Source organism: Leptopilina boulardi, unplaced genomic scaffold (assembly GCF_019393585.1).
Source record: "Leptopilina boulardi isolate dan_hultmark-lab unplaced genomic scaffold, ZJU_Lbou_2.1 LbouV2_384, whole genome shotgun sequence".
Taxonomy (NCBI): Eukaryota; Metazoa; Arthropoda; class Insecta; order Hymenoptera; family Figitidae; genus Leptopilina; species Leptopilina boulardi.
In genome coordinates this window covers 730,553-753,523 of record NW_026137956.1, presented here as the reverse complement: position 1 = coordinate 753,523, position 22,971 = coordinate 730,553, and the positions used below count along the sequence as shown (strand labels likewise).

At 26.7% G+C, this 22,971-nt stretch overlaps 1 protein-coding gene and 3 long non-coding RNA genes across 4 annotated transcripts; all 4 read left to right on the top strand.

Moving 5' to 3' along the window:
- Nucleotides 1–5,791: 5,791 nt before the first annotated feature.
- LOC127288325 (keratin-associated protein 9-4-like) lies at nt 5,792–6,262 on the top strand. The gene has a single exon (XM_051315723.1). The coding sequence runs from the start codon at nt 5,829–5,831 to the stop codon at nt 6,180–6,182; it is 354 nt and encodes a 117-aa protein (XP_051171680.1). The 5' UTR covers nt 5,792–5,828; the 3' UTR covers nt 6,183–6,262.
- Nucleotides 6,263–8,443: 2,181 nt separating this feature from the next.
- On the top strand, nt 8,444–9,811 carry LOC127288329 (uncharacterized). The gene is made up of 2 exons (XR_007844017.1): nt 8,444–8,502; nt 9,496–9,811. It is a non-coding gene; the product is annotated as an uncharacterized LOC127288329 (long non-coding RNA).
- A 702-nt stretch (nt 9,812–10,513) lies between these two features.
- Nucleotides 10,514–11,198, top strand: LOC127288333 (uncharacterized). The gene is made up of 2 exons (XR_007844022.1): nt 10,514–10,653; nt 10,930–11,198. It is a non-coding gene; the product is annotated as an uncharacterized LOC127288333 (long non-coding RNA).
- A 2,601-nt stretch (nt 11,199–13,799) lies between these two features.
- Nucleotides 13,800–15,020, top strand: LOC127288328 (uncharacterized). Its single transcript, XR_007844016.1, has 2 exons — nt 13,800–14,055; nt 14,628–15,020. It is a non-coding gene; the product is annotated as an uncharacterized LOC127288328 (long non-coding RNA).
- Nucleotides 15,021–22,971: the final 7,951 nt, after the last annotated feature.

Here is a 22,971-nt window from a genome sequence, read left to right as displayed (position 1 = left end):
CCATGATTTGTGACCTTAACATTGTTTAAAAAACGTTTTAAACGCAAAATTTTGAATTTTCCGCACATAACAGACAGAGTCTATGATATTCTGAACATTTTCCAAAAGGTTTTTTTAAAAAATATTCAAAATTGTGCTTTTCACATACCTGAGAAGTTTGCGTGTCATGCGCCATGATTTGTGACGTCACGAAGGTTCAAATGCTCTTAAGGAAATAGGTAGATTAATAAAAGTAAAGATTTTATTCTTTAAATAGAATGAAAACTAATGTTTACATATCATAAGATATTAAAAAATTAACATTTTATTAAAAAACAATGTTATACATTAAATTTCATATTTTTCTTTTGTTTATTATGTACGTAAATTACCGCAACATCGGTAGATTTTGAATTAATCGAAATTGATTTTTTTTCTTGAAAAAATTGATTTTTAACATAAAAAATATCTTTTTTTAAAAACGGCTTGTTGAATTTCGCTAAAAAAAATTTTACACACTATATTTAAGCTCATAAATCGAATGCAAGAAAAAAATCCGAAGTAAAAAATGGGGCCATTTAAAGTTCGATTAGGCATCCCGTGGGTCATTTTTCATCAGAAATGAATCGAATTTTTTACAATTAATGTTAAATCTAAGCCGCTAAAATATTATGAAAAAATTTTTTTGAAATTAATTTTTTCATTTTTATAAACAAATTTTGTAAACAATTACACTTTATGGTATTAAAATATTAAATTAAAATATTATATTTCTAAAAGAATAATAAGGAGAGATAACAATAGAGTCGACTGAAAGTCTAGTCATAATAAACCATTTATGACACTCTATTGTATTAGTTGTCCTTCTATACCTAAATATTGAAATTATATACTTATATTACATGAAGAAAAATTAATGAAAAATAAAAAGTAATATAATTAAAAGCTGCGACTTTGTGCTCCCTGTATGCTTCTGCCATCTGACGGTGGCAGGAAGTAACGATATAAACTCAAGTAATATTACTATATAATTTCAATATTCAGGTATAGAAGGACAATTAATACAATGGGGTGTCATAAATGGTTTATTATGACTAGATTTTCAGTCGACTCTATTGTTTTTATGTCTCCATTTTTCATTATTTTTCTTTTGGAATATTTAATATTTTAATTTAATATGCTAACACAAATTAAATGTTAGAATACAAAAAAAATTGCACCCTTCAAAATTGTTTTAAACAAATTATACAGGGTGATTTTTAATAATAATAATTTTTATTATAATTATTAAATAAATTTGCTTTTAATTATTGCGATTGAACCTTTTTTTTATTAAAAAGTTGTTTTTCAATAAATTTTCTTATTTTTTAAAAAAAATTTTTATGAACAAAAATATACAGTACGCTGTCATTTTGATCAGAAATTAATCGTATTTTTATAATTGATATTATATCTAAGCCGCTATTATGAAAAATATTTTTTTTAAATTATAAATAAATTTTATAAACAATTACAATTTACGGCTAATTTTGAGCAAAAAAATTTCTATTTTTTTTATAAATTTGCTTGGGATTTTTGCGCTTAAGTTTCCCTTTTTATTAAACATTTGTTTTGCGATAAATTTCTTTATATTTTTAAATAATTTATATAAATAAATACACTATATGGGAATTTTAGGTCAGAAATTAATTGAATTTTTAATCTGCTCTACTTTTACAAAAAATTTACATTTATTAAATTTAGAAATAATTTATGTTTAATGTAATTTATTAATTTTTAATATTAAAATTGCTGTTTCTAATATAATAATAGCTGCGACTTTGTGCTCCCTGATTGCTTCTGCCATCTGACGGTGGCAGGAAGTCACGATATAAACTCAAGTAATATTACTATATAATTTCAATATTTAGGTATAGAAGGACAAATAATACAATAGGGGGTCATAAATGGTTTATTATGACTAGACTTCCAGTCGACTAGACTTCCAAAAGTCTTTTTTATTATATATTTATTTATTTAAGGTCGAAATATATTTTAATGTAATATTTCAACACAAATTGTGTTCCCTGCATACTTCTGCCATCTGACGGTGGCAGGAAGTAACGATATAAACTCAAGTAATATTACTATATATATAATTTCAATATTCAGGTATAGAAGGACAATTAATACAATGGGGTGTCATAAATGGTTTATTATGACTAGACTTTCAGTAGACGTTATTGTAGATATTTCTCCTTATTTTTCTTTTAAAATATTTAATATTTTAACATAAATTAACTTTTGAACCACAATTATTATGAATCAAATTCGAAAATTCTTGTTTCCTCTAATTCTCAACTAAATTCTAAACAGATTAAAAATTCGATTAATTTCTGACCAAAAATTGCGGTAATTGTTTAAAAAAAGCAAATTTACTTAATAAAATTATTTTTATATGATCACAAACAGCCTTAACCTCTCGACAGTCGATGGCCCATAAATATGTCCAAAAAAAGTCGTGTCACCTTTGTGATCCCAGTAAAAAAAAGAATTGTGAGTAAGCTAAAAGAATTGGTGGTAATTCTTTTCGCTTACTCCCAATTATTTTTTTTACTGGGATTTTATGTCCACATTAGGAAAAAAAATACTAAATATAATTCGATTTGAGTGTCAATGGATATATTAAGGTTTTCGGAGTCGCTGAATCCGAATTTGAGGTCAAAATTAAAAAATTCAAAATGGCGTCCAAATATTAAAAAATTGACTAGCTTTGCACAAAAATGGTTCCTTTACGGTTTTTGGGGTTGTTAAATCCAAATTTGAGGACAGATTTAAAAAATTAAAAATGGCGGATCCAATATGGCGAAAAAATTTAAAATTGACTCGATTCGTTCAAAATTTAGTTTTCGGGGGTTTTTGGGGTCGCTGAATTCCAATTTGACCTCAAATTTGGATTCAGCGACCCTGGAAACCCCCAAGTACCAAATTTTGAACGAATCGAATCAATTTTAAATTTTTTCGCCATATTGGGTGGCCATATTAGGTCCGCCATTTAAATTTTTTAAATATGACCTCAAATTTGGATTCAGCGACCCCAAAAACCTCCGAGTACCAAATTTTGAATGAATCGAATCAACTTTAAATTTTTTCCGCCATATTGGGTCCGCCATTTTGAATTTTTTAAATCTGACCTTAAATTTGGATTCAGCGACCCCAAAAACTTTTAATAGGATGATATGATATTTTTTTGGAAACAATTGTTATGTAATTGTTTATAACAATTTTTAAGTGTAAAAACTTTTTTTCATACTTATTTTAATCTAAAATATTATTATTCAAATGGAAAAATAATAATAACACATTAAGATGGTTTAATTCAATTCAGGTACAGAAGGACAACTTATACAATAGGGTGTCATAAATGGTTTATTATGACTAGACTTCCAGTCGACTCTATTGTTTTTATGTCCCCTTCTTTCCTTATTTTTCTTTTGGAATATTTAATATTTTAATTTAATATTTAAACACACTTTTTAGTTTTAGACCACAAAAAAAAATTTTTACATTTTAAAATTGTTATAAATAAATAATATAACATTTGCAGTTTAAGGCTGTCTGTATACAAAATTTTTTCTTTATTAAATTTGCTTTTGATGTTTGTAATTGAACTTTTTTTTTATTAGAAAGTTGTATTTCGATAAATTTTCTTATTTTTTAAAACAAATTTTATAAATAATTATACTTTAACAGGGTGTCTAACAAAGATTGAGAAAAAAATTCCCTGACTCCTCCCTGACTTTTTTTGATTTTTCCCTGACTTTTTAATAACCTTATTTCTGCTTTTTTTTTAGACAAAAATATGATTACTGACATATTTAACAATAAATTAATTTTTAATGGTAGTGACAAATGGTAATAAAAACCATTCAAGTTTTTTTAGATTTAAAAATTTTTAAATTCTTAAAAAATTTTAATTTTTCTAGAAATTTACAGAAATTTCCCTGACTTTGAATGAAATTTTCTGAAATTCCCTGACTTTTCCCTGACCGTTAGACACCCTGTTTAAGCCTATTTGTGGGCAAGAAAATTTGTTTTTAACAAAAAACAACTGTTTAATAAAAAAATATTCAATCCCAATAATCAAAAGCAAATTTACTTCAAAAATTTTTTTTATTTGACCACAAACAACCAAAAATGAATTGGCATTTAAAAATTTCTTTTAATTATGGTTCTAAGATGAATAAAAAACTTTTCTCAATAGGTTTTAAAATCAGCTTACGTGCCCAATTTAAAACAAATTGAGTTTTAAATATATTTTATTTTCTTGTTTCGTTTTTATATTTATGCATTAAGAGTGTCGAACGGTATCCGAAATTCTTTGGCAAGAAGAGAGCTTTAATTATTATCGCTCTGAACGTGAAATAGTATTGATTTTAAAATACTTTTTTCTCGAAACACGAACACTTTTAACAAAATCAGCCAAAATCCTCATCTTATAAATTTCCTAAATCCAAAAGATTGTACGAATCCATAGAAAAACATGGTTGCAAAACAAAAAGTAGAAAAGTAATCTAATAACAGCTGCGACTTTGTGCGCCCTGCATTTTGCTGCCATCTGACGGCGGCAGGAGGTAATGTACCTGTCATTATATTACTTTTCGTTTTGCAATCGTGTTTTTGTATGGATTCGTATAATCTTTAGGATTTAGGAAATTTATATAAGAAAACGATCTCTAGCTGCTTTTGTAAAAAGTGTCCGTCTTTCGAGAAGAAAGTATTTTAAAATCAATGTTTATCATTTTCACGTTTAGTGCCGTTTTTATAGAGCGCTAATTAAAGGTCTCTTCTCGCCAAAAAGTTTCAGAGATCATTCGATTCTCTTAAATAAATTTTGTCACTCTTAAAATCGTTCTTTTAACATTATAATTTAATTTTTTAAAATCGGACACAAACACTACATCAATATAATTATTTATATGTAAAATTGATAATAAGTAATTATTTTATCATTTATTACAGTATTTAGTAGATTAAATAAATTCTGATTCCCCATAAAACACTGTTTTTATATAAAAACTCAATTTTATTTAAATCGGGCACGTAAACTGATTTTAAAAACTATTGAGAAATGTTTTTTATTCATCTAAGAATCATAATCAAAAAAAATTTTTAAGTGCCAATTCATTTTTATTTAAACCACCTTCTGGCGCACCGTGGCATACGATTATTTTTTTAAATTTTTTTCTTTGATAATGTATTTGGCAACACTGAGTAGATTTTGAAAATTTTTTATAGTGGGCCTAATGAAACCATTTGTTTAAATAATTGTCTTAAATAAAATTTTTTTATTCCTTTATTTTTCTAAATTTTCTAAACAAAAAGGTTTTTTGTTTGTTAAAATGATTTACTTTACTCACGGAAAAGTAATTTGCCATAAATTTTTACTGGAATTTCGGTGCGTAAAGTAAATTTCAATGCGTAAAGTGAATCACTTTAAACACCGTTTTAAAAAGAGCTTCTTTACACACACTTTTCGGTGTGTAAAATTTAACTTTAGAGGTTAGTGTTGCAAAAAAATGAATTTCTTTTTAAAAAATTGCTATTTGTTTTAACAAAAATTTTTAAAAAAAAATTTTTTTTGTTAACATTATTAACTTTTCATTTTTTGGCAAAAATTTGCTAAATTCAATACATTCAGAGTATTATGCCTTTGTCCTCTATACAAAAGATGGCGCTGGCATCTCAAATTTTGCCTTGTCATCTCTGAAACTGGAAATTAATTTTGATATTGTTTTTAGAAAACTTTCCAAAATAAAAAAGAAATGGACAATTTAAAATTTTTGTTGCTGTTCTTGACAACCGTCTTAATGATTATGACATCAGTTATTAATGCTTGTGACCCTGACGGAACTGCATGTCAAACTGATGTTCCAACAAATTGTTGTTCAGGATTTTGTTATAAACCAATAGGATGGGCTCTAGGAAATTGTAGAGCTCGTTGTGAACCAGATAGAACTCCATGTCAACCTGATGATACTACAAATTGTTGTACAGGATTTTGTTACAAACCAGAAGGAGCAACTATAGGATATTGTAGATCTCGAATCCCACCTTGTGCACCAGATGGTACTCCATGTCAACCAGATGGAAGTACAAATTGTTGTTCAGAATTTTGTTATAAACAAGTAGGATGGGAAATAGGATATTGCAGATACCGTTAAAGAAACAACAGAATGTTGATACAATTTTTCACGAAGTAGTATAAGAAGACCCCACTGCTATATTAAGCCCACGAAAAGTTGAAGCTATGATTTCTCCGTTTCTCTTACAATTAACGGAGGTGTCGAACTTATCGGAAAAGTTGGTAACTAGTTATCCACACTGACACAAAATGTGTACATACAGTTACTAACGCATAGAACTTTCGCAAAATGTCTACCGTGACATAACCTGCATAAACTGATTGTTTTTATATCGCTTTGTTTTTTTTCCGGTTTTTGTAAATAATTTAAAGAAAAATAAGGAAATATGATTAGTTGTTCTATTAAAGGATGTAAAACAAATTGTGTTAAAGGCAATACAAAATATAAATCTATTTACAAAACTATTTTCAATGAAATCCAAATAATAATGATGAGTTTCATTTTAAATATGAATCTTATTAAAGTATATTTTTATCACAACGATAATTAAAATAAAATTTAAACAGTTTAATAATGTCACTTTTAGCAGACGAAATTTCGGAGATATCAAATTTTCCCGTTAGGGTTCGACACCTCCATTAATTGTAAGAGAAACGGGAAAAACGGCTTCAGTTTTCCCAGACAGTGGTGTCTCCTAATACTGCTTCGTACAATTTTTAAATGTATAAATAATTTTTTGTTTCAAAAATTCAATTAATCTTCAAACAAATGATAAATTATGCAATGTAAATTTAAATTTAAGTGAAAATAAATACTTTCTTAAAACTACTTTTTAGATGATTCTGTCATGACTTATGCTGATAACTGCAAAAAAAGAGGTCTCTTTGATGAGGAGAAAGTTGAAATAAAATATTTCATTTCATCTTTTAGAATCTCTTAGAATTAAAAAAATATTTAAATCACCCCGGTTATCTGCGTACATACGTTGATAAAAGTTATAAATATCAAGAAGAAATTTTTTTAAAAAATTTGTTTTTACATTTTTTGAAAGTTCTTAAGATTTTATTCAGTGATTTAAAATCGCGATTCAATTTAGGCAAAACTTTAGAAGATATGACAATGTCAATTCGGTCTGATCCCCCCTGGATATGGGTACTCAGTGCGGCGAAGATTAAATATTTACAGAAGCTTTATTTAACTTTTATTCTAAATACTGCGAACATTGAAAATAAAGCTTTAATAAAATTTTTATTATAAATCTTCGGTGCTGTGTAGATGAACTGTCCTGCTTTTTTGGTCATGTCTTTCGATTGTTTTCATACTTTGTGAACATATTCCTCTATATGATAGTATAGTATATAGTATTCATAGGGGTCAAATTAAAGCTTTTTGAAACTTTTTGAAAATTTCTACCTGGTAAATTCGAAGTGCTAGATACTTGTCATAGGGGTCAAATTAAAGCTTGATATATGTACTTTACGAAGGTGTAGCGATGTTGGCAACAACACAAACTAAATTAGCAGTGAAACACGATTTTTTTGACACTTGTCAAACATAAAAATTGGCTTACACTGTTTGTAAATAGATCTTTCTATTTTAAAAAATGATTGGAATCGCTTAAAACTTGTTACACGGGAATTTTTGGGGTCGCTGATTACGAATATGAAATCAAATTAAAAAAAAATTCAAAATGGCGAATCCAATATGACGGACAACCAATTTTGAAAAAAGTTGCCCGCTATTTTAAATTTTTTAAATTTAATTTTATATTCGTAATCAGCGATCCCACAAACCCCTGAGTAACAAAAAACAATAACAAATGATTAATACCAGAAAAAAATCGTCAATAATTAAGAAACAAAATATAAAATAATGTTAAAAGATAAAATGCTTTTCAGCGGCCATTGAGGTCTTTTCTATTCATAACCGAGATTATCATACGAAAAAATCTAGAACTTTTACCCCAAAATCGGTATGAAAATTAACTGTAACAATTTTATCCTAGTTGAGAGCGTCAACACTTAATTAATATTATATGTGAATTAGCAATGTTTAAAATTATCCGCAACAAAATTTATTTAGAATTTTTTTTCTGTGTATGAAGGTCTATAGATGTGCCGCCAGTTATCCTGAAATGTAATGTATACTTGAGGATAATATTCGCAATATTAATAATTCAAGTGTGCCACAAATTATTTCCACTTAAATTATTTTTAAAAGACTTTTTACAAGTTATATTATGTATTAGATATAGTTTATTTGTTTAGTATAATTAAAGAGGAAAAATTCATCCGCCTTTTAAATGCACTGTATAAAAATTTTTTATATAAATAGCCCATGGATTTTTGAAATTTCATAACATTCATAATTGAACTTTCTTGACTTATACTAACAAACTGTGAGTATAAAAATCTGTATTCCAAATATATTAATGTCATTTTTATGTTATTGTTTAATAAATAATGATGATCGTTATAAATTTTGCAAGTTATTATTGGACAAATATTTCCTCTTAATAAGATTTATTTTAATTTATTTTTATAACGACGTTTCGACAGCTGCCACTACTTTTATAAGGTTACATTAAAATATTACTGAATAAATTAACAATATGATAATAAATAATAATATTTGTGAATAAGTATTTTCTAACATCAAAATCAATTCATTTAAATATTGTATTTACGTTTCAGTTTTAGTTTATTGATTTTTTATTATAAAAAATTTTGAATTTTTGATGTTAAAAAAGTTACTTTTAACTGTTATTTTTTTTGTAATAAGAAAAGAAAACTTTTGCTTTTTTGTTGTTGTTTCTTTTTTTTTATTTTTATGTTAGAAAATACTTATTCACAAATATTACGTTTATTGATTATCATACTCTCTAAATCTGAATTAGTGAAAATGTTTACTAATTTGAATTAGTGACTCACTTTTTGCTTCTGAATTAGTTAAATTTTACTAATTGTTAGTAAAATTTTACTAATTCAGAAGCAAAAAGTGAGTCACTAATTCAAATTAGTAAACAATTTTTACTAATTCAGATTTAGAGAGTATTGTTAATTTTTTCAGTAATATTTTAATGTAACTAAAGGTAACGGCAACTGTCGAAACGTCGTTATAAAATAAATTAAAATAAATCTTATTAAGAGGAAATATTTAACCTAATAACTTGCAAAATTTATAAAATTTAATTCCTCAAATATATATCAATACTACAATTAATAATTCGTGATTTTTAAAAAAGTATTTAATCAAATTGTTATTAGTTTTAGTTTATAAGTAGTTTACTTATTTATTTTATTAGCTATAGTTCGTTAAAGTTTTCAATTATTGTTATTTGTATGGTAATGAAAAATTAAAATACAATGCAATTTTGATACTAACATTACAGAATAAAGATCAAATAAAAAATGGCAAGTTTCAAATTGTTATTTGTACTTTTGGCAACCATTTTAATGTTCATGGCTCCTGTTATCAATGCCAAATGTAAAGGAAATGGAACTCCATGCCAACCTAATGGAAAGACAAATTGTTGTACAGGATATTGTTATAAACAAGTAGGATGGAAAAAAGGTCATTGCGCCAATCGTCGTTAAGTAGAATTATATATTACATTTTTAACTTGTAAAGTTAGCTATAATGTATATTCTAAATGCAATGTAAATTAAAAAATAAATCAAAATAAATACTTTTTTATAAACTTAAAATCATGTAGTTTTTTAAACATTTGTCGCTCCTACTTAAATAATCATATTCTGTTCATATATATTGTTCATAAGTGCTTGGATAGAAAAAGTTTGCTGTGACAGCGAACTATTTACTGTTACAGCAAAATACGTTAGCTAATATAGGGACAGCGAACAAATTTTCCTGTAGGGTGAAAAAAGTTTTCTGTGACAGTAAATTTTTGAAAAATTAAGACTCATATTGTTTATCACAGCAAATTTTTTCGTTGTCATTGCAAAAAATTAATTTTGCGGTTACTAATTATTATTCGTTTCCTTTTTAAGTATTTTTCAAAAAAAAATAATTTTTTGCTTTCTAAAAATATTTGTGTGCGTAAATCCGAACATATTATCAAATTCTTGAGAAATTATTTTTTTCTTAGAACATAAATTTTATAATCCTTAAAACGTATGCTAAATTTTTCGAAAATGGAAAATAAAGTAGTCAACTAATTTATTATAATCAATTAAGTTTCAGGGGATTTCCGAAGAGATGTGAAAATAATTTTAAAAAATTGGTATGTACTTGTATCTCGGTGCTTTCCCGTTGTAAGTCACAATTTAAATCAAGTGATAAGAGATTTAATTAATTTGTTTCCTCAATATATGTATTGAAAAAAAAACAAAGAATATTATTTACTTTGTAATAATTTTGTAAACTATCCAATGTTTGTACATTGATAAAAATTTGTTGAATGCATTGTGAATAAGAATGTTTTGTTAAAATAAATATACACGGATGGAAATAGTATAAAATATCGGAATTTGTATATCGAATTATAGTTGATCGTGGTCTTTTTCACTGTTGCGATATGAGACAGAAGGTAATTAAAATATTTAATTTTTTTGATGAGGCTCATTTTAATTGGTATAAAAATTTTATAACCGGAAGTTAAACATTTTGTAACAACTTTTGATTGGAAAGCTATTTCTTTTCTAACAAGAAAATTTTTTACATAACTTTTTCTTACTTATTTTTTTGAGCTCTTTTGAGGTGGTGTTAATTTCAATAAAAAACAATTTTTTCCACATCAGAAATCTTATAAAATTTTGCAATTATTATTGTTCGTGGTAATAATACTGATACATTAACTTTACAGAAAATCTAAATAAAAAATGACAAATTACAAATACGTAATTATTGCTTTGGCAACAATTTTAATGTTCATTATTCATACTATCAATGCTGGATGTAAAGGAAATGGACTTCCATGCCAACCTAAAAGAAGGGCAGAATGTTGTACAGGATATTGTTTAAAACAAATAGGATGGAAAATAGGTCACTGCGCCAAACGCTCTTAATAAAAAAAAAATTGTACAATGTAAATAGAAAAATAAATTAAAAATAATACTTTTTTTACATACTTAAGATCATGCGTTTTTAAACATTTTAAGTTCCTAATGAAATAATTCGATTAATATTTTTTTTTTCACAACATATCCCCATCACAAAAGCAATAACACAGGCCAACAAAATTAGCAAACTTTTTTGATGCGGCAAATATCAGACCTGTTTCTGATAGGTTTTTTCATGCCAAACACGAATCCGTAAACAAAAATTTCCTATCAGCTCTAGTTTTTAAGAAAAACTTTGAGTATCTCTAACACTGAAACAAAAGGTCGTAGAACCTTCCACTTGGGCTTAATTTGAAGCTTAATTTTTTAAACTATTATTCCCAAAAATGACCTATCTTGCACCATAACCGCAAAGTCATTTGTTATCCATTTTTGATTCCCAAATATTAATTTTGTAAAAGTTTGAGCGCGTACATCTATTCTTTGAGGTGCAGCAATGTAATTTTTATGAACTACAGTCAAGGGATAAATTGAATTGAAGCTCAACAAGAAGGTTCACTCACTTTTGGTTTTATTGACTAGAGTTATTCAAATATTACCAAATAAGTTCTGCAGTTAAATACTGGTTACCAACAATTTTGAGGTTATTAGTGAATAATATAATTTTTAGGGCTTGTAGTCTAAAGTTCAAACTTTATTTTAAGTTCAAATAAAAGGTTCTATGATCAAAAATCGCTCAAAAATAAGTAAAGTTTCACTTATTTTTAAGTGCATATATACACTAATTTTTCTACGTGCACGGAAAAAATGAATTCAGTAGATTTTACAGAACTATCACGGAGTAGCGGATACAGCTCTTTACGAAACTGAGTGTTGTAAAATGTCACCAAATATTCAGGATAAACTCCAGAAATATTCAGCATAAACAACGAAAGTTCTGTAGTTTATCCGAAAATATCCATCACATTTTACAAAACTCAGTTTCGTAAAGAGCTGTATCCGCTACTCCGTCACAGTTTTGTAAAATATACTGAATTAATTTTTTCCGTGTGGAAGACTTTTGAAACATTCTAAGTGAAATTTCACTTATTCCGATTTAGAGAGTGCGTTAACAGATTTTGAACTAGACTTAAATCCATTAACACCGGCGGAATGTACAAAATTTTTACACGAACTTTGAGGCCATTTTTCAACATTTAAAGGGGACGATAATAATTTCGCAATAGACATTTCTTATGTCTCAAGAATCGTCCTATCGAATGGCATGCTCAAAAAAAACCAAAAATTTTTAAATAAAAAATTTATGCACTTTTAAAAAAAAAAAAACAAGGTTTTTCTTCAATTTTTTGTTTGGATTTTTTAATTTTTTTTAAAGCTTATCCCATCAGAATACCTCTAAATGTTAAAGATATCACGTCAATAATGTTTGGGCAACAAGATAGGACTATTAAGAAAATTAAATTTCAAAATGGCTGCTACAAAATGGCGAAATTTTCAAAAGTTATTAATTTCGTTTGAATCATGTTACTCGGAGGTTTTTATGATTGCTGATTACGAATCTGATGTTAGATTTTCAAAATGGCGGATCTAATATGGAGGTCAAATTTTTAAACAATTATTAAATTTTTATGAAACTTGATATCTAGAGGTTCATTACGAATCCCTTGTCAGTTTTTCAAAATTCAAAATGGCGGATCCAATTTGGCTAACGACATTTTGAAACTCAAACACAATTCGCTTGAAACTTGTTACGCGGGGAGTTTCGGAGTCACTGATTACGAATCTTAACTTACTTTTCAAAAAATTCAAAATGTCGAAACCAGTATGACGGAATGAAAAATTTAAATCTTCTAATTAGTCTGAAAATTGTTATACTCGGTGGTTTTCATATTCGTTTGTTTTAAATGTGAAGTCAGTTTTTCAAAATTCAAGTAAGATATGTTTATAGTAATTTTAATAATACGTTATTTAGCCATTAAAATTGTTGAATTTTTTTAATATTGCCCAACTCTTGTGGGGCATTATTATTATTTTCCCTTATAAGATTGTTTTGATACTTTTTTAAAGTGAACAATTAAATCAGGACTTGTGAAATAATTAAGAAAATAAAAATGAAAAATGGCCTCAAAGTTTGTGTAATAATTTTCTAAATTCCGGTGTTAATGGGTTAAATAAATTTTGGATTTTTGAAAAAATTTCGATTTTTAAAATTTTTCGAAATATTTATTCGGAAATACTAGCAATTTAAAATATTTTTGTTTATAAAACATTTATTTTAAATCAAAATTAAGTAGTTGAATTATGAAAAACTTTTTCAAATCACATAAAAGAATTAGGTACAAAAAAATATACCTGTTATTTTTTCCAATTTTGCCATAATTCTCCGGTTTGACAAAAAAAAAAAATTCTTTTCAAAATTAAGAATACAAATTGACGTTTATTTTATTACAACTACACAGTTTGCTAATGTTTCAGCTTCACAACTAAATTTTTCCATTTATGATGTGCAATATAGCTGTAATGACAAGTTTCAGGAAATTCCCGATGATGCGTGAATCTCTAGTTTGCATTTTTCAAATTATAAAATTTGTTTTTGGATACTAATTTTCCTATTAGATTTTCCTTTGATTGAAAGTGTAAAATAAAAAAAATTTAATTACAATTTCATCAAATTTGTAATAGTTTCTTGGAAATTCCCGCCGAAAGTCATGATTAAGAAAAAGTGATAAGAGAATTAATTAATTTCTTTCCTCAATATACAATGTTTCTACATTGATGAAAATTCGTAGAATGCAAAAATAAATGTTGAAATATAAACAAATAGTACTATATTGTGAACATGTTGCAAATGGTATATAAAATGTAGGAATTTGTAAATCGAATCACAGTTGATCCAAGTCTTCAATCGTCTTTGCAATATAGAACAGAAGGTAATTAAAATATTCTACTTTTTTTTAAATAAGATCACATTAATTGGTTAAAATTATAAAACTGGAAGTTACACAATAGCTGTTGGGTATTCACTCTTTAAATTTTTTGATTTCACTGTTGAAATAGTTGGAATTTAGCAACTGAATCACTTCAGTAATATTTTTACTGAAAATAATAATAATATTTTACTAAAAAAATTTAGTAAAATATTTCACTAAAAATCATTTCTAATTATAACTTATTTAAACAGTCAAATCTACATTATCATTAATCGATAAAATAGATTTGGTAATGATTACAATCAATAATGAATTTTACTAATTTTCAGAAATAATTATTATAATCCTCCACAGCTCCTAAAATTTCAACAATATTGCCAATATTGCCTCAATATTGCAATTATTTTTGCAATATTAGAATATTGAGGCAATGTTGCAAATATTGCTGCAAGTTTAGGTTTTGTGTTGGATTGAATTTCCTAAAAATTTTCCAATTGTTATAATTGTTTGTGGTATTTTTATTAGAAAAAATTTATTATAATATGTAATAAATGCATACATTAATATTACAGAAAATCCAAATAAAAAATGGCAGTTTACAAATTCTTACTTGCACTTTTGGCAACAATTCTAATATTCATGGCTCCTGTTATCAATGCCAAATGTAAAGGAAATGGAACTCCATGCCAACCTAATGGAAAGACAAATTGTTGTACAGGATTTTGTTATAAACAAGTAGGATGGAAAAAAGGTCATTGCGCCAATCGTTAAGTTACATAATTTCAACTTATAAAATTATCCACTCTTGAATTTGGATTTCATTATATTATAATTATATGTATATATATATAGCTATAAACAATCTTGATTTTTGATCAAGAATATAGTGTGCAATGTAAATTGAAAAAAAAAATCAATTATTTTAATGCTCCAAAAGTACTAATATATTTCCATTTTTACCCTCACTTTGTCTTGACATTAAATTTGTAATCATTCCTGAAAAAGCCTGAATACACAACGAATTTTCAAGCGAATTCGATCAATTTTTTAAAAATCTTCTGACAATTTGAATTTCTGGCATGAGTATATCAAAGTTTGTAAAATAGTATACAGAAAATTACACTAGATTACAAAAAAATGGTGATGTCGTGTTTATTTAAAATTTCTATGTTAAAATCCTTATCTTATAAATTTTTTAAATCCAAAAGACTGTATGAATCTAGAGAATAACGCGATTGCAAAACGAAAAGTAGAAAAGTAATCAAATAACAGCTACGACTTTGTCCTCCCTACATGCTTCTGACATCTGGCGGCGGCAGGAGGTAATGACCCTGTCATTATATTATTTTCGTATGGATTCGCACAATCCTTCGAATTTAGAACATTTATTTATTTAATAATTAATTATTATTATTATTTTTTTTTATTTATTTAATTTAACATCTTTGGCTGCTTTTGTAAAAAGTGCCCGTCCTTCGAGAAAAATGTATTTTAAAATCAGGGCGGTATAGATTCTACACAAATAAACCCTACACGAAAAAATTGCGCACCGATAATTTTACAAAAAAAAAATCCTACACTTGGACAATAAGCAAAATAAAATTAATTAACAATTTTTTACTTTACATAATTAAATCAAACATAATTTTATTCTACACATTTAATTAACCCTACACCGTTAACTCTGAAAAAAAAAATTCTACACAATAATATGCGGAATAAAATTTAAAAACAAATAATAAAAATTCTAAACGATTAAATACTACAAAATATAACCGTACAAATTAAATTGCACTCAGGAAAACCCTACACGATTGTTAATTAATTGTTAATTAATTTTATTTTGCTTATTGTCCAAGTGTAGGATTTTTTTTTGTAAAATTATCGGTGCGCAATTTTTTCGTGTAGGGTTTCTTTGTGTAGAATCTATACCGCTCCTTAATCATTTTCACGTTCAGTGCCGTTTTTATAGGGCGATAATTAAAGGTCACTTCTGTCAAAAAATTTCAGAGACCATTCGACTCTCTTAAATAAATTTTGTTCACCGAAAAAAATAAAATCTTAAAATGAGAAGAAAATTCCTCTCAACATTTACTTTTACATTTTATTTTCAATATATGAATATTCATCTAAAAAATAGAGGATTCTTTTTTTTTTATTTAAGAACATTTTGGTTAGATGATTACTTTTAATCTTTCTTTTTCGATTGAAAGTATTCTTTTTCAATTGAGATTTTTTTTTTAATTACATATAATAATCGTGAATATCTTTCGTTCATTCTGTCCACACCTGCAGTTAGTATTTGTTATAGGTCTTTTGTTTTTTTTTAATGTGTTTTTTGACATTATTTTATGTTGGTTAAAATTTTTCAATGTTTTGACATTGTCATTTGTGCGGTCGTATTTTAATTATTAAAAATTATAAAATTGTTAGAATCGTGCAAAAGAATTGTGAGGATTGTGAGAAAAATTGATTCGATTGCTGTTAGAGTAAGCTGCATAAGTTGATAATTTTATCAAATTTCAAAAATTTATTTAATTAAATCACGATAATTTAATTAATTTTAAAAGTAATAAAAAAAAATTTATATTATTTATTTATATTATATTTATTATTTATATTATATATTACAAATTAAATTTTTTTTTTCACAAAATATTTACATAGTTATTTTTGTTATTATAATTAAAAAAATTAATATTATATATACATATACATTTTTAATTTTGACTAAATATTAAATTTTTTTAATAATTTTTATTTTTAAATATTAACTTAATATAAAATTTTTTTAAATAATTTTTATTTAAAATAAAATTTAAATTATTATATTTTATATATATTTATATATGTTACATTAATTAATTAATTAGGAATAATATTAAATTTAAATAATTTATAAATAATTTATTTATTAATTTAAATTTATTAATAATAATAATTATTATTTATTATTATATAACAATAAAAAATAAAAAATTTCATTTAATAACAAATATTTTTTGGTTATAATTTTTTTTGCAAAATATTTTTTTTTATTATAGGCAATTGAAAATTTATATATTTCATATAATAGATTAATAATAATAATTATTATTTATTATTATATAATAAAAAATAAAAAATTTTATTTAATGATAAATATTTTGATGATAAGAAATTTTTACAAGACCTTTACCGATATATGTTATATTAAAAATTATCAATTTAAATTTTAAATCGAAAATTTTCTTGAAGAATTTCTGAAAAATTATCGACAGATAATCAAAAAAAATCAATAAATATTTTTTTTTATTTGATAAAAATTAAGGAATTATTTTTAACAACCCGAGGCGAAATTTAAGCCCTAATTTACAAGGAGTAAAGTAGAGTTAAACAGACCCTCTTTAGCTTCCTCAACTAGTCGCAAATTTCCCTTTCTTCCACGTTTGGATTTAAAGTAGGGTCTAAAAATTGATTAAAATATTGAAAATTTTGAAATTGCTCTAATTCTATTAATTTTTTGAAAACGCTTCAAAATATGTTAATTCCAGTTTTTAAAGGGTAATTAAAGAAATATTGTGTGAAGAAAAAATTCATTTTGCTTTAATCAAAATAATTAAAAGAGTTTTTTTTTGCATTTTTTTGTACTTTTTTAATCGAACTAGACCCTCTTTAACTTCCTCAACCAGTCGCAAATTTACCTTTCTTCCACGTTTGGATTCAAAGAAGGGCCTACGGGAGTCTACAAGATCGTAAAGAGGGCCTATTTAGGTTCTAAGGGAAGCTAAAGAGGATTCAAATTTCGCCTCGGGAATGTAATAATATTATAATAAATTAAAAATATTATTGATAATATTAATTTTAATTTCTTTATAATAATCAATGACATCCCTAATTTTGCGCGCTTGCGCGCGTTTAATTTTGCTAGTTGAGATTATTCCTCTAGAAATATAGTTTTTTGTTTTTTTACGCACACCTTCAAACTGTTCGAAAACTGACAGTTAAAAAATAAATAATGGACATCCCACTAAGAAACCTTCTATGTAAAGTGGGACTAACAAATTACATCTGTAATTTTGAAAATAATATTAATTACTTATAATCAATAATGTTATTATAATAAATTACGAAGCTGAAGTACGCAACGTTTATGATAAACGATTTTTTAAGAAATAATTTTTTAAAATAAAAATTCTATAATTTTTTGCCTAAAAAATATTTTTTTTATAATTTGCTGATTAATGAAAACTACAAGAAATATTTTTTAGGCAAAAAATTAAAGAATTTTTCATTTTAAAAAATTTTTTCTTCAAAAATCGTTTATCATAAACGTTGCGTACTACAGCTTCGTAATAAATTAATGTCAATGTGTGTTTAACCCCTATTCTTTCTATGATTAGAATTTTGTAATATTCCATTTAGAATTAAATTTTTTCAGCATCATAATCTATAAATATTATTTTTTGGAAGGAAGTAAATAAAAATTATTATGTAAATAATTCATAAACTTTTTCACTTGAATAATATTCATTTTATTTTAAAATTAACCTAAGTTAAAAGTATTTTTCATAAACTAAAAAATTTTAGTATTTTTATTAAATAGAAAATCGTGTTTTTGCCATGTTTCGTTTTCTAAAATGATTTCTTTCCTATATAAATAAATAAATCCAAGTTTTAAAGCGTGAACAAACCCATATAATTTCTTCTAATTAAATAAAGAAGATTGGCATTTCTGAACTTAACGTAGGATGAATATCTCTTTATTTGAGATTATTCCTTAACAAGATGAATATCTCTGTATTTGAGATTATTCCTCTCAAAATATAGAAGAGGAAAATCCTCTCAATTAGATATGAATACTTTAGTGCCCATATATAAGAGGAAAAAATGCGTCAAAAGAAGAGGAATCCTCTAAAATTAAGAACTTATTTTTTTCGGTGTTCCTCTTAAAATCGTTCATTTAACATTTAAATTTAATTTTTTGAAATTGAACACAAACGCTACAGTAATATAATTATTTATAAGTAAAACTGAAAATAAATAATTATTTTATCATTTATTACAGTATTTATAAAGTAAATAAATTCAGATTCCCAATGAAACACTGGTTTTATATATATATTTCTTTTAAAGGCGGATCTAAACTGATTTTAAAACCTAATATTGAGAAATGTTTTTTATTCATCTAATAACTATAATCAGAAAATTTTTAAGTGCCAACTTATTTTTATTTAAACCTCTTTTTGGTGCACCGTGTCCTACTCTCTAAATCTGAATTAGTAAAAATGTTTACTAATTTGAATTAGTGACTCACTTTTTGCTTTATAGAATTAGTTAAATTTTACTAATTGTTAGTAAAAATTACTGATAATGAGTAAAATTTTACTAATTCAGAAGCAAAAAGTGAGTCACTAATTCAAATTAGTAAACACTTTTACTAATTCAGATTTAGAGAGTAGCTATTTTAACTGTTTGATATAGCGATTACATGATAAATAAGTCTCAGCGTAAATCTCATTCATTTTTCAGTTTTGGGACTTAAAGTTGAAGGTTTAAGGGAGGAAACCACTTTACGGGGTTCAAAAAATCGAATTCTTTTTTTTTTTGCATAAATAGTCAGCTTATGTATTCAAAAGTATGTTGAAAAAGTTTTTACAGCGAAATTCGGTGTCCTCTCTGTGCTACAGGCAATGAATGAAGCTTGCCGCGAGTAGCGAAGCAGGTTAACAAAAAAAAAAAAAATATATATTTAAAGTTATTTTTCTCGAAAAGAACAATGGCGATTTTTTAAATCTTTTTTGTTCAAAAATACTCTAGGAACCTCAAAGATTCAAAATCCTCAATAAAATTTTAAAGTGCAAGCACCTTTCATTTAACTGATAAATAACTAATGTAATAAATTTGATAAAATAATAAAATTAAAATAAAAAATACTACTTTAAAATGTTAATTATTTTTCTTTTACTTTTTTTGCGTTTCATTTGTTTTGTTTATAACTGATAATAATAAGTATAAAAGTAAACGAAAACAAAAATAAGGAAACAAATATTTTTGTATTTCTGTTCGTTATAAATTCAGTAAAGACTATTTAAAAATTTAATTTGTCACTGTCTTTAATACACAATGTTTTTCACTTTTCAAGTAATTTATTTTAATAATTAATTTATAGGTATTTTAAATTTTTCAATAAAAAACCAAAAAAAAAAAATGAAAATTAAGTATGTTAGGACTATATTTTAGCTTCTCGCACTCTTTATTTACTTTGTTTTTTAATTAACTGTAAATTTTATAAAATTATTGTTAAATTTACTTTCCCTTTACTGATTAATGGAATTGTATGATTAATTGAATAATGTAAAAAAATGCAATTTTAAAAATAATCTCTATCTAAATGTAAACAAATGTATAGTAGCTTTATCCTCTTCTAGAAAAAAAATTGATTTTGCATCACACTCATAATACTATTAAATTCTACATTAAAACGAGAAAGTCAGGGTCATTGTAAGTCAAGATCTGTCCTTCATTTAACATATGTTTAATAATAATCTGCGAAGAAGAGTTTGTTCTACTGATTTTTATCATACAAAATGCATTAAAAGTTTAAAAATCAATTTTTTTAATTCCCTATTTTTCGTTTGTTATGTTTACTCTGAAACTTTATTCTACGCATTATTACAAGAACAAAGAATTATTTAATTTAAAATTATTTGCATACTTATACTTTCTAAAATAAAAATTTTAACTAATTTTAATTAGTAACCCAGGCAGAAAAGTCGGAGGTTTACCGATGTCTACGACCGGTGTGTCACCGGTCCGGTCGTAAAGTCGGATATATACCGGTACCGGAAAATTAGTGCCGGGCCGGATGATAAATGACAATTGGCAAAGTACCGGGCCGCCGGTAAATGTGGACATGAACCGGTGACAATAACTGGTACCGGGCCGGTAGTGGAAAAACCACCGACCAGACACAGGCCCGGTACCGACATTGTAGTCCGTTTTTACACGACCAAAGTATTTATGCCGGCAGTAACATTAGTACCGTCCCGGCGTCGGCCCAGTACCGACATTGTAGTCCGCTTTTACACCACCAAAGTATTTATGCCGGCAGTAACATTAGTACCGTCCCGGCGTCGGCCCGGTACCAACATTGTAGTCCGTTTTTACACGACTAAAGTATTTATGCCGGCAGTAACATTAGTACCGGCCCGGCTCCGGCCCGGTACCGACATTGTAGTCCGCTTTTACACCACCAACGTATTTATGCCGGCAGTAACATTAGTACCGGCCCGGTACCGACATTGTAGTCCGCTTTTACACCACCAACGTATTTATGCCGGCAGTAACATTAGTACCGGCTCGGCGTCGGCCCGGTACCGACATCAGAGTCCGCAGTTTTAGCTCCTAAGTATTTATACTGGCAGCAATATTAGTACCGGCCCGGCCCGGTACCGACATTGTAGTCCGCTTTTACACCACCAAAGTATTTATGCCAGCAGTAACATTAGTACCGGCCCGGCGTCGGCCCGGTACCGACATCAGAGTCCGTATTTTTAGCTCCTAAGTATTTATGCCGGCAGCAATATTAGTACCGGCCCGGCCCCGGCCCGGTACCGACATTGTAGTCCGCTTTTACACCACTAAAGTATTTATTTGAAAGAAAGAAAATTACTTGTCTGATACGTCTTGAAACAAAGGTAAGAAACTTTCTTTTATGATTCGTAAGTATATGATATAAGTATATATATAAAATTATTTGTATTCCGTTTAATAAAGTTTGAAATTACCCGCAGTTATAGTTGATAAGCTCACTTTGCAGTTACTTTTCACAAGCAGGTTTAGGTTAGTGGATGTGGCATCGACTTTGCAGCCTCAGGGTCCGGAGTTCAATTCCTTGTGTCTTCAAATTTTAATTAACTATTTATGGTGTTTTTAATTATAACTCTGTTTCAGCATTCTATATACTGATATTAATTAAGAAATAATAATGATTAAATTAATTAAATTAATAATAATACACATATGTACATAATGTAATAAACAGATACCATGCCAGCATTACGCCAGCAGAAAAGTGTTATAATGTTTTTATTTTTTTTTTTTGTTTAACCGGCCCGGAACTAATAAACGGTTGGGTCGGTTATTAATCGAGTTATCATTGTTGACTGGGCCGGCTACGAGCCGGTGTGAATGTCGATACCGGGCTGGTACCTAAACTTCCACTGCGCCAGTAATTCGCCGGTCGTGTTACCGGTTTTAAACCGGCATTAAAACAGTATTTATGAGTACCGGCCCGATACCGCACCGTTTGTTTATTAATACCGACCCGGTACCGAACTGGTTGAATATTAGTTCCGGCCTGATGCCATACCGGTTGTTTATTAATACCGGCCCAGTACTAATAAACGACTGGGCCGGACATTAATCGAGTTATCATTGTTGACTGGACCGGCTACAAGCCAACGGAAATGCAGGACTTCCGCCGGTACCGGCAAGTCCGTCTTCGACACCGGCCCGGTACCAAACCGGTCGTCGATTTCTGCCTGAGAACTAACTTCTTGCTTTTGAATATTAGTAAAATTTAATTAATTCATTTATCACTAACTAATTTGAATTAGTTTAAAAAATTTACTAATTCTGATTATAAGAGAATTATTAATTTTTTTTATTAAACTAGGAGTCGTAAAAAAATTTTTTTATTATTATCTTTTACAATAAAAATATGTAATAAATTTTTTCAAATTTCAATGTTTTGGTAAATTTTTACCATTATTATTCTGAAGATTTTAGATAAAGAAAGATCACATAATTTTAAAATTTGATTAGAATTTTTTTGACGTCTCTCATTTAAAAAGTTTTGTAATAATTTTTAATTATAAAATTATTTACAAACAATAAGATAAGATTATTATTTTTAAAAGAAAAGAAAAATAT